Genomic DNA, 12,009 nt, shown 5'->3' with positions numbered 1-12,009 from the left:
AGGTCCAGGGTTCGATCCCCGGCCGCGTCATACTAAGATACGTTAAAAGATGGTACTTGTTGTTACCCTGTCTGGCGCTCGGCATTATGGGGCTAAAACAAGGACTGGTCGGCTCGGAGTCAGTATACTGTGTCTGAGTGGGGTATTCATGTTAAACTGCGTCATGGTATCTCAGTGAGCTAGCACTATAAATCGGCATCAGTCCGGACTAGTACAAGCAGTCACACAAACACACACACGTACATGCACGTCGCTATATAAGTGCAATAATCTTGGCCGCGACGTTAAACCCCATTTCACCTCACCTCACCTCACCTCACCTCACCTTACATTCAGCAACAATTTTCATGTCCATATGTAGCGGACATTGCTTATGTGAGGTAAAATATATTTACTTGCCCACTTATTTACAATAGATTTCGCTGTGGACTTTTTCAAAGAGAGATCCCAATGAATATAACGTCTGTCAGATGTTTGCGTCCCTTGGGCACGCCAGAAACCTATGATTGTGGGTTCGAATCCCAGTTCGCCCCGATTATGTTTCTAGGTTTGTCAGCACCATACCCGTGCTCGTGGGTTTCACTGAAGTGGTAAACGTCTGAGACCTGCATCACTTCAGGCTTTCCTCCCACATTAAGCTGACACGCCGTGATATAACTGGAATACTGTTAAAAGCGGCGTTAAACCGAACTCACTCACTCACTGTCAGATGTGAATGTATTTGGCCTGTCCCTGAATTATATGAGTGTATTCCAAGGGCTCGAGAGTTTAAACAATACAACCGTAAATACATAAAAGGCAAACTTCAGCTATAGACGCCCGTGTCATAAACCATTGGGAGTGGATTGAAGACGAGGGAGTGTGTGTGTGTGCACGCGTGTGTGAGCGGGGTATCCATATTGAACTGAAGCGTGGTGTCTCAATGGGTTTAAAAACAGTATTCAGACTAGAAGCAACAACACACAATACACTTCATGCACGTCGCCATATAAGTGCAAGGTTATGTTGAAGCTTACGTTAAATACGTGACGTCCACCTCACCTATTTGCGATTTTGTTATGTTCACATGTTAGACAATGCTTATTCGGGTGGTAGACAAGTGGTAGACAATTTGAAGGTTAATATAGAGGACCAAAATGGCCAACTTCAGTTAGAGCTGAAACTTACTTCATTTGGGATTGTTTGACAGTGTACAAGTACCAGTAATCATGTAACGCAGCATGTTAATATCACAAGCGTTTCTGTCACGTGGCCCATGCTCGTATCACATGTGCAGTTTGATTGACAGTCAATCATGCTGTAAAGACAGAGTACACTCAAACTCCCATTCAATCGGTTGAATAATCAGTAAAGTAAAAGAATGTCAACAGCATGGTGTTCCGACTTTGTCTCTGTGTGGTTTTGCTGTGTGCTTGTGGATATGCTAACATATCCAGTGACTACTGTCAGGTTCTGGTCAACTACGACACCTTCAAGACATCCGTGGACAACTTTCTGGCTTCCAGGGATAAAACCTGTGGGAACACGGACATGCGCAGTTATGTGTATATGGCAGCCCTCAGTAAGTCGTCCCACGCGTGGAACTTTGTCTTCTGATTACTGCTTGTTGGTTGGTTGGTCTGGTACAGACCTACACCAAAAGTAAAAAATCCCGTGAAGATCCCGGGTAGAACAGGTCTTCAGCAACCCATGCTTGCCGTAAAAGTCGACTATGCTTGTCGTAAGAGGCGACTTACGGGATCGGGTGGTCAGGCTCGCTGACTTGGTTGATACATGTCATCTTATCCCAATTGGCTGGATCGATGCTCATGATATTAATCACTGGATTGTCTGGCCCAGACTCGATTATTTTCAGACCGCCGTCATATAGCTGGAATATTGCTGAGTGCGGAGTTAAACAACAAACCAACCGACCAACCAACCCACCAAAAGTCAAAATACTTTGTCTGTCTAAATGAAAGAAAACAAAATAATGGTGCTGTATTTGCTCGAGCAGAGTCTTTTGCACATATACAGCAGACATTGGAAGTGTGTAGTTCAACCCCGCACATCACTCTTATGATGTCGCACAAACATTGCCCTACTTTGAATATCTAAGTAACCACAACGCGTTATTTCAAAGCGGTTACCGATTGAGAAAAAAAAGGAGTTTTCTTTAAATATAACTTTCCACTCTGATGCCGCCGTAAAACCAGCTTTTTCAATCAGTCTGAGGTGTTTATTCTTATTATTCTTTATTCTTAACTTCTGACTGACCTACAATGTGTGAAGCCCATTTCTGGTGTCACCCGCCGTGATATTGCTGGAATATTGCTAAAAGCGGCGTAAAACCATACTCATTCACTCACTCTGACTGACCAAACAGAATAAGGCATTTTCCAAATTCATGGTAGAATTAACTTTATATCATAAACAGTACAAACATGAAATTTTCGAAATTTTATGCAAAAGTATAGGAATTCAATGTTCAACATCTTTCAGTTTGAGTTAGTTATAGTGATTTGAAACCTCTGACTGACCAATCAGATTCGACCATTTTCCTTGTTCATGGCAAAATTCATGTTCAACAGATTGCAGGAGCATCCTGAACGAATTTCTCGAAGCTGAAGACGGAATTTACCGGATCAAGCCGACAGACGGGAAGGGGTCATTTCTGGCCTACTGTGACATGACCCAACACGGTGGAGGATGGCTGGTGAGTTGGGAACACTATTTGCAGCATGACATTCTTCTTTCATTGTCTTTGCTTGAAGTAAACACCCTTTATATTTTAATTTATCACCTTTACTAACAATGTACAGGTGTTCCAAAGGCGACAGGATAGGTCAGAAGATTTCTATCGAACCTGGTTTGAATATATGGATGGATTTGGAAATCTCACAAGAGAATTCTGGCTTGGTCAGTACAAATTTGTCCTCAGTTCCATGAACGTTTTGTATACATCTTAGTCATCCCATATATCAAATGTAGTTAGCTTGACCACGAAATAGATTTTTAGGCGCAGTATATCGTTACAGGGTATGGGGGGAGTGAGTATTGTTTTACACCGCTTTTATACTATACTACTATACTATGCCACCAGTCAACATTCACACTGTGCCAGGCGACTACAGCCATGCATGGACCTAGGGCCTAATCGTGACCTATCGAACTACAGCCATGCATGGACCTAGGGCCTAATCGTGACCTATCGAACTACAGCCATGCATGGACCTAGGGCCTAATCGTGACCTATCGAACTACAGCCATGCATGGACCTAGGGCCTAATCGTGACCTATCGAACTACAGCCATGCATGGACCTAGGGCCTAATCGTGACCTATCGAACTACAGCCATGCATGGACCTAGGGCCTAATCGTGACCTATCGAACTACAGCCATGCATGGACCTAGGGCCTAATCGTGACCTATCGAACTACAGCCATGCATGGACCTAGGGCCTAATCGTGACCTATCGAACTACAGCCATGCATGGACCTAGGGCCTAATCGTGACCTATCGAACTACAGCCATGCATGGACCTAGGGTCTAATCGTGACCTATCGAACTACAGCCATGCATGGACCTAGGGTCTAATCGTGACCTATCGAACTACAGCCATGCATGGACCTAGGCTCTAATCGTGACCTATCGAACTACAGCCATGCATGGACCTAGGGTCTAATCGTGACCTATCGAACTACAGCCAGGTGACCTTATGTTTCCAATTCTTTTTAATTGTCTGGCAGGAAGTGTGTCGAGGATAATATTCTTGCAAAACTGTGTGTCCTCTTGGATGCCGAGACAGTTTCTTTACTGCATGATCACCACGAAGCTGGTTGGTGTAGAAATTGTTTCATAAGAATAAATAACTTTATGAAATTTAAGGATGGATTGCAAACCAGCGTGAAGAAATATCTTTCCAGAGATAACAAAATCAAAAGGCATTCAATATTGACGGATTGTTCCACACCTGACAGCTTCATGCTCCTGACACAATACACATTCTCCATGTCAGCCATTGATCAGAGCTTCATGCTCCTTACACAATACACATGGGTTGGATTCTCCATGTCAGCCATTGATCAGAGCGTCATGCTCCTGACACAATACACATTCTCCATGTCAGCCATTGATCAGAGCTTCATGCTCCTTACACAATACACATTCTCCATGTCAGCCATTGATCAGAGCTTCATGCTCCTGACACAATACACATTCTCCATGTCAGCCATTGATCAGAGCTTCATGCTCCTGACACAATACACATTCTCCATGTCAGCCATTGATCAGAGCTTCATGCTCCTTACACAATACACATGGGTTGGATTCTCCATGTCAGCCATTGACCAGAGCTTCATGCTCTTGACACAATACACATTCTCCATGTCAGCCATTGATCAGAGCTTCATGCTCCTTACACAATACACATGGGTCGGATTCTCCATGTCAGCCATTGACCAGAGCTTCATGCTCCTGACACAGTACACATTCTCCATGTCAGCCATTGATGAGAGCTTCATGCTCCTGACACAATACACATACTCCATGTCAGCCATTGTGGCGTTGCTTTAAACAGTATTAGATAAACAAAGTACTAGTATTCTTTCATGTTTGGGGATTAGTGAGTGAGTGAGTATGGTTTTACGCCGCTTTTAGCAATATTCCAGCAGTATCACGGCGGGGGACACCAGAAATGGGCTTCACACAATGTACCCATGTCGGGAATCGAACCCGGCTCTTCGGTGTGACGGTTTGGGGATGAAGGGGTTAGGCGAAATAGACGAGAAGAAAATCCCAAGGCCAACGGTAGAAAGTACTCTCTGGTCATATTTCAGGAAATGAGAAGATACACAGACTGACAAAGCAGAAAACCTATGAGCTGCGGATCGACCTGGTGAACAAATTGGGAAGTCACTTCTATGCCGAGTACAACAGCTTCCATCTGGGCAGCATGTCTGAGTTCTACACTCTGCTCGTGGGGAACTACTCAGGGACGGCTGGTGAGCATTTCGGGTACGTTTTAATCTACTGTTGTATTTGTTTCAGAAAGTCACGCATTCTCTCTAAATATATAATCGTTCAGTATGAATGCTCCAAATGGTTGGGGTCCATCTTCCCGAGGCAAGGGAGTTAACTGAATATAAAAGTCCAGTTTCCACCCTTGCCGAACTAGGCTGGAATTATGGAGTTACATTTTGGCTGGACTAACGAGTCTGTGCATAGTCCAATCAAAATCGCGTAACGAAATCAACATTCGGTTTCAGTCGACTGCAGGATTTGCAAAGGATGTGTTCCGTCAACTGGGCGTAGACAGATATTTTCCAAATCTGTTCATGTTTTTAATCAAAGTGCTCACGTGATTTGATGCACTTCGCAAGGTAATACCCGTTCTATTGCAATATAGATTATCAATCATATCGTCTTGACTGGGCGCCGCCATTTTGTTTGAAGCAAATGCAAGTAACATGAGAAGTGGAACTTGATTGGTCAATAGGAGGGGCAAAGAAGGGACATAACTCATAATAGCTACTGATGGTGCTACGGTCAACCCCAGAGATTCCAGCCTACTTCGGCAAGGATTGAAACTGGACTTTCAGAGTTAGTTAACTCCCTTGCCTCGGCAAGATGGTTGGAGTTTGATTCCCTATTTGTTTTGAATAAAAGAAAATAAATCTTTGTAAGTTGTCTGTTATCTAGTTGGACAACTGATGAGCAGATCTGACTTGTTTTGTAGTGGAAATAGAAGTAGTCGTACTGTATGTACTCGGAAGGAGTGAGTGAGTATGTTTTTACGCCGCTTTAACCACTAGGCTACCCGACCGCTCCGTGCTCGGGAGGAAAGCATAAATACATTCACTATATTTCTCATTGGAAATGTCACTGTTGATGAAACTGTAAACATTGTGAAGTTGTTTGTTACACGGAGGGAACCGTCAATTACGGATACAGAGATTATTGACCGACTTACTTTCTGGATCATAAATGTTAGGAATATGAAATCATATCATGCCATATGGAAAGCACGAGGATAATCAGCTTTATATCGTGTAATGTTATTCTTTCGATGATCGATGCCTGAGACGTAATTTTACTCAACGAAATATCTTTGAATACACTGGTTTATCGTATAGTGCCAAATGTCTTACAGCTGGTCCCCAGAACCACGGTCACACTTGGGAAACCTCAAATGGGAAAGAAACGTTAGACAACAGTGTGTTGAGTGAGTGAGTGAGTGAGTTTAAAGCCGCTTTTAACAGTATTCCAGTTATATCACGGCGTGTCAGCTTAATGTGGGAGGAAAGCCCGAAATGACACAGGTTTCAGACGTTTACCACTTCGGTGAAACCCACGAGCACGGGTATGGTGATGAAAAACCTAGAAACATAATCGAGGCGAAGTGTGATTCGAACCCATTATAATAGGTTTCTGGCATGCCCAAGGGACGCAACTCGGGACAGCGAATCGCGGCGCCTTAGACGACTGGGCCACCATGCCCCCCAACAGTGAACTGAGAACTTACTTAAATTAGGAAGTTAACGTGCGCTTTCCGACATATGCGTATTTCGCGTACTGAATTGAAAAAGAAGCCCTTGTATCTATGTACAGAGTTCGAAAGTAATTCCTGCTGTGTGATATCATTTGCATATTTATCGGATTGGTTTATCGCACTTATACGATAAAGGAAATTGTGAAGCTGTTCGACATTTAGCGGGAACCCTCACGCATACAAACACACATTTGACTGTTGAGCGTGAAACTATCCACAGTCCATCATTAAGGTCCCAAACATGGCCCAAACATGGCCCAAACATGGCCCAGCAGATTACAAGGAACTTTGCCATGGCATTGATATAAGCTGTAGTCTGTAGGTCGTGATTTTAGCATGTCTTTCACAAACTCGAAAATTAGACTCTTTTAAATACTGATTTTGCTAAACATACAAGCGTTTTAAAGTATCATTTGGCGGCCCTAGGTTACTAAACGCATGTGAGGCGACATAGCTTGACTTCGACTAAGCTCTGTTGCGTAGGGGCGGTCGGGTAGCCCAGTGGTTAAAGCGTTCGCTCGTCACGCCGAAGACCCGGGTTCGATTCCCGACATGGGTACAATGTGTGAAGCCCATTTCTGGTGACCCCCGCCGTGATATTGCTGGAATGTTGCTAAAAGCGGCGTAAAACCATACTCACTCACTCACTCACTCACTCACTCACTCTATTGCGTAAATAACGCCATGTCTTTCACGTCATAATACTTTGGACCGCCTCCGTGGTCCCGTGGATACAGCGTCAACACGGGAGCGAAAGTCGGTGGTTCGATTCCCGGCCGAGTCATATCAACAAGACGTTATAAATGGTACTTTGTGTTGCCCTGTCTAAAGGGATAAAACAAGGTTTGGTTGGCTCGCAGTCACCATACAGTGTCTGGGTGGGATATCCATGTTAAACTGCGGCATGGTATCTCAGTGGGCCTGCACTATACGCGGATAAAACAAAGACTGGTCGGCTCGGAGTCACTGTACAGTGTTCGAGTGGGGTATCCATGTTAAACTGCGGCATGGTATCTCAGTGGGCCTGCACTATACGCGGATAAAACAAGGACTGGTCGGCTCGCAGTCACCATACAGTGTCTGAGTGGGATATCCATGTTAAACTGCGGCATGGTGTCTCAGTGGGCCTGTACTATACGCGGATATAACAAAGACTGGTCGGCTCGGAGTCAGTATACTGCGTCGGAGTGGATTATTCATGTTAAATTGCGGCATGGTATCTCAGTGGGCCTGCACTATACGCGGATAAAACAAGGACTGGTCGGCTCGGAGTCAAAGTACACTGTTTGAGTGGGAAACTAGTATTCATGTTACACTGCGGCACGATATCTCAGTGGGCTGGCACCGTAAAGTCTCCGGGCGGACGCTCTACCACTGGACCACGGAGGGAACAATGTAAGGATAGCTTCACTATCGGCGGTGAGGTAGCCTGGTGGTTAAAGCGTTCGCTCGTCACGCCGAAGACTCGGGTTCGATTACCGACATGGATGCAATGTGTAAAGCCCTCTGGTGTCCGCCGCCGTGATATTGCTGGAATATTTCTAAAAGCGGCGTAAAACCATACTCACTAACTCACTCACTATCATGCAATGGAAAATGAATAATTCTCACAGAACATATGCTCTAGATGATTCAGTTTGTCTTATTGAAGTGGCTTCAGTATTATATGAAACAGTTATGGGGATTTAAAGCGGTATTCAGTAATCCATGGAACTCGTCCATTCTACGTCCCAAAAATGTTGAACTCAACCGATGCCACATTACTCCTTACTTCTGCTATTACCAGAGATTTCGCGTTTATTTTGTCATTTTATCATAGCAGAGATAAACCCAAGCTTTCAGTTTAGATAAAAACAACAACATAGATTTGTATGTGGTTTCATATCAAATTTACTCAAATCTTCATCCGAAACCTATAAATTGATAAAAATAAGTTTATCTCCAAAATATATAAGTGAGTGAGTGAGTGAGTGAGTATGGTTTTACGCTGCTTCTAGCAATATTCCAGCAATATCACTTCGGGGACACCAGAAATGAGCTTCACACATTGTACCCATGTCGGTAATCGAACGCGGGTTGTTGACAATAAGTGGAATCATTTTTCGTTTTAATTTAAGCTGCTACTGAATAGCAAATGTTTTTCGGTAACTTTCGAGAATTACTTCCCCTTAGTTTTATCTTTGGTCGAACACAGTTGGAAACATGAAGAAACTCTGTAGAAGGTAAAACACATGTATGACGTGCTATGAGACGCATTAAGCAAAACACAGCCCCGTGAAGATTCCGGGGTAGAATAGGTCTTCAGCAACCCATGCTTGCCGTAAAAGGCGACTCTGCTTGTCGTAAAAGGCGACTAAAGGGACTGGTTGATGCATGTCATTGATCCCAATTGCGTGGCTCGATGCTCATGATATCAATCACTGGATTGCCTGGTCCAGATTCGATTATTTACAGACCGCCGTCATATAGCTGGAATATTGCTGAGTGCGGCGTTAAACAACAAAACAACAAAACAACCAAACAACAAAACAACCAAACATAATTTCATGTATCTAAGTGATGGTGTAGCAGGAATAAACTTTTGACACGAATGACTTTAATCCTTTATGTTCTCTCACGAACACGGGTCTTCAGCATGACGACCCACTCTAAGCTTAAGATAGTAACATTACAAAATGACGTCGCTGAATGGAACCATTTTGAAAAAATAGAAAAAAAACGTTGCGAAGTCAATTCCCGGCTATAATATTCACACATGTGTAGCTCTCTAATGTGTGTACTGTTAGAAAATGAACACCCCGTTTACTGATACCTGCAAGGATCTATTCGTGGCCAAACGTTAAGGAATGGAGTCGGCTTTGCTTCATAGAAGAAGGCAGTCAATGTTGTAACACCATGTTCAGTGACGAACGCTTGTGCCTTCTCGACATACGAGTTGACCATAGTCGTCAAACTGTGACGAGCTAACGATTTCACCACTAGGCTGTCCGACCTCCCCTATGGCAATATAACGTAACATATATAGCTGGTATCCGTTCATTCAGGAGACAGCTTGTGGCATCATAACAACAGCAGATTCAGTGTTAAGAGCCTGGATCTGGATGCACCCCCCAGGAACTGGGCTGTTATTAATACAGGGGCGTGGCGGTACGATATCTGCTACCCCTCAGAACTCAACTGGCTGTACAGCAACACTCTTCAGGGGTTTGGTTTTTCGGGTGTAAAAGCTTGATCCATGAAAACCAGACCTCTCAACTAACTGATGATTTTTCGATTTCTTCATTTCGAAAAAACATTTGTATAATCAACGTGAATACATATGTGAATGAGTTGGGTTTAACGCCGCTTTAACAGTATTCCAGTTATATCACGGGATTCGAACCCCCAATCATTGGTTTCTGGCGTGCCCAAGGGACGCAACTCTGTAGTTAAGTAGCAAATGCTGAACTGCAAAAACACACAGGCACTCTCAAAATCTCCTTGTTTTCCTAAGGTGCAGGTGATGTAAAACTGACACCTGTGCAGGTATATAGTTCAGTGTTTTACTCAGGTACAGGTGGCGTAAAACTGACACCTGTGCAGGTATATAGTTTTGTGTTTTACTCAGTTGCAGTTGGCGTAAAACTGACACCTGTGCAGGTATATAGTTCTGTGTTTTACACAGATACAGGTGGCGTAAAACTGACACCTGTGCAGGTATATAGTTCTGTGTTTTACACAGGTACAGGTGGCGTAAAACTGACACCTGTGCAGGTATATAGTTCTGTGTTTTACTCAGGTGCAGGTGGCGTAAAACTGACACCTGTGCAGGTATATAGTTCTGTGTTTTACTCAGGTGCAGGTGATGTAAAACCGACACCTGTGCGGGTATATAGTTCTGTGTTTTACTCAGGGGCAGATGACGTAAAACTGACACATGTGCAGGTATATAGTTCAATGTTTTACTCAGGTGCAGGTGGCGTAAAACTGACACCTGTGCAGGTATATAGTTCTGTGTTTTACTCAGGTACAGGTGGCGTAAAACTGACACCTGTGCAGGTATATAGTTCAATGTTTACTCAGGTACAGATGACGTAAAACTGACACCTGTGCAGGTATATAGTTCTGTTTTTTACTCAGGTGCAGGTGGCGTAAAAGTGACACCTGTACAGGTATATAGTTATGTGTTTACTCAGGTACAGGTGGTGTAAAACTGACACATGTGCAGGTATATAGTTCTGTATTTTACTCAGGTGCAGGTGATGTAAAACTGACACCTGTGCAGGTATATAGTTTTGTGTTTTACTCAGGTGCAGGTGATGTAAAACTGACACATGTGCAGGTATATAGTTCTGTGTTTTACTCAGGTGCAGGTGGCGTAAAACTGACACCTGTGCAGGTATATAGTTCTGTGTTTTACTGAGGTGCAGGTGGTGTAAAACTGACACCTGTGCAGGTATATAGTTCAGTGTTTTACTCAGGTGCAGGTGGTGTAAAACCGACACCTGTGCAGGTATATAGTTCTGTGTTTTCCTCAGGTGCAGGTGGCGTAAAGCTGACACCCGTGCAGGTATATAGTTCTGTATTTGACGAAGGAGGTTAACATATACACAGTTTACATTTCATTGAGTCCACTGATATATTCTGAGAAACGTGATTACCTCTGTGAGACAGTATTGACCTTAAGAGTTGTTTCAAAACGCATCCATCGCGCGAAATGTCCTGGAACCGAAATGTTCTGAGTTGTTCGATACATTGTATCAGACACGAGTGATCTGTTTCTTACACACCCTTAACACACACCATTTTAGTTTCAATGCGATAATGATCATGCAAACTAGATAAGATCAAATAACATTTATTAAACACTTTAATACTGTAAGGTTGCGACACAGAGATAAATCAATTCGACTGAAGCACGAAATACAATCTGGAAAGTTGTCCATCTTACGCCATCACAATGGACATAATCTGATACCAGCTGAGGGCCGTCGGGTCGCCTAGTGGTTTAAGCGTTCACTTGTCACGCCGAAGACCCAGGTTCGATTCCCGACATGGGTGCAATGTGTGAAGCCCATTTCTGGTGTCCCCTGCCGTGATATCGCTGGAATATTGCTAAAAGCGGCGTAAAACCAAACTCACATACTCACTGATACCAGCTGAACAAAAAACAACAAAGCCAAAAGAAGAAGCTGTGATCTACGCGATAGTAAGGAGGGTTACTTCAGCCACTTCAAACAGTATTTCATTTATACAATGGCAGGTAGTTTAATACAGGTGTAAGAGAGTGAGTGAGTGAGTGAGTGAGTTGGGTTTAACGCCGCTGTTAACAGTATTCCAGTTATATCACGGCGTGTCAGCTTTGTGTGGGAGGAAAGCCCGAAGTGATGAAGGTCTCAAACGTTTACCACTCCAGTGAAACCCACGAGCACGGGCATGGTGCTGACAAACCTAGAAACATAATCGGGGCGAACCGGGATTCGAACCCACAATCATAGGTT

General features: G+C 43.7%; 1 protein-coding gene across 1 annotated transcript; it reads left to right on the top strand.

Moving 5' to 3' along the window:
• Positions 1 to 1,371: 1,371 nt before the first annotated feature.
• Positions 1,372 to 9,761, top strand: LOC139477167 (fibrinogen-like protein A). Its single transcript, XM_071259717.1, has 5 exons — positions 1,372 to 1,539; positions 2,570 to 2,695; positions 2,802 to 2,898; positions 4,818 to 4,982; positions 9,574 to 9,761. The coding sequence occupies exons 1-5, from the start codon at positions 1,372 to 1,374 to the stop codon at positions 9,759 to 9,761; spliced, it is 744 nt and encodes a 247-aa protein (XP_071115818.1).
• The last annotated feature ends 2,248 nt before the right edge of the window (positions 9,762 to 12,009 follow it).

This window comes from Haliotis cracherodii, unplaced genomic scaffold (assembly GCF_022045235.1).
Source record: "Haliotis cracherodii isolate W230 unplaced genomic scaffold, xgHalCrac1.p SCAF_31, whole genome shotgun sequence".
In the NCBI taxonomy this organism is placed as follows: domain Eukaryota; kingdom Metazoa; phylum Mollusca; class Gastropoda; order Lepetellida; family Haliotidae; genus Haliotis; species Haliotis cracherodii.
Note: the sequence above shows the minus strand (reverse complement) of the source record. Positions and strands in the feature narration are given on the sequence as shown.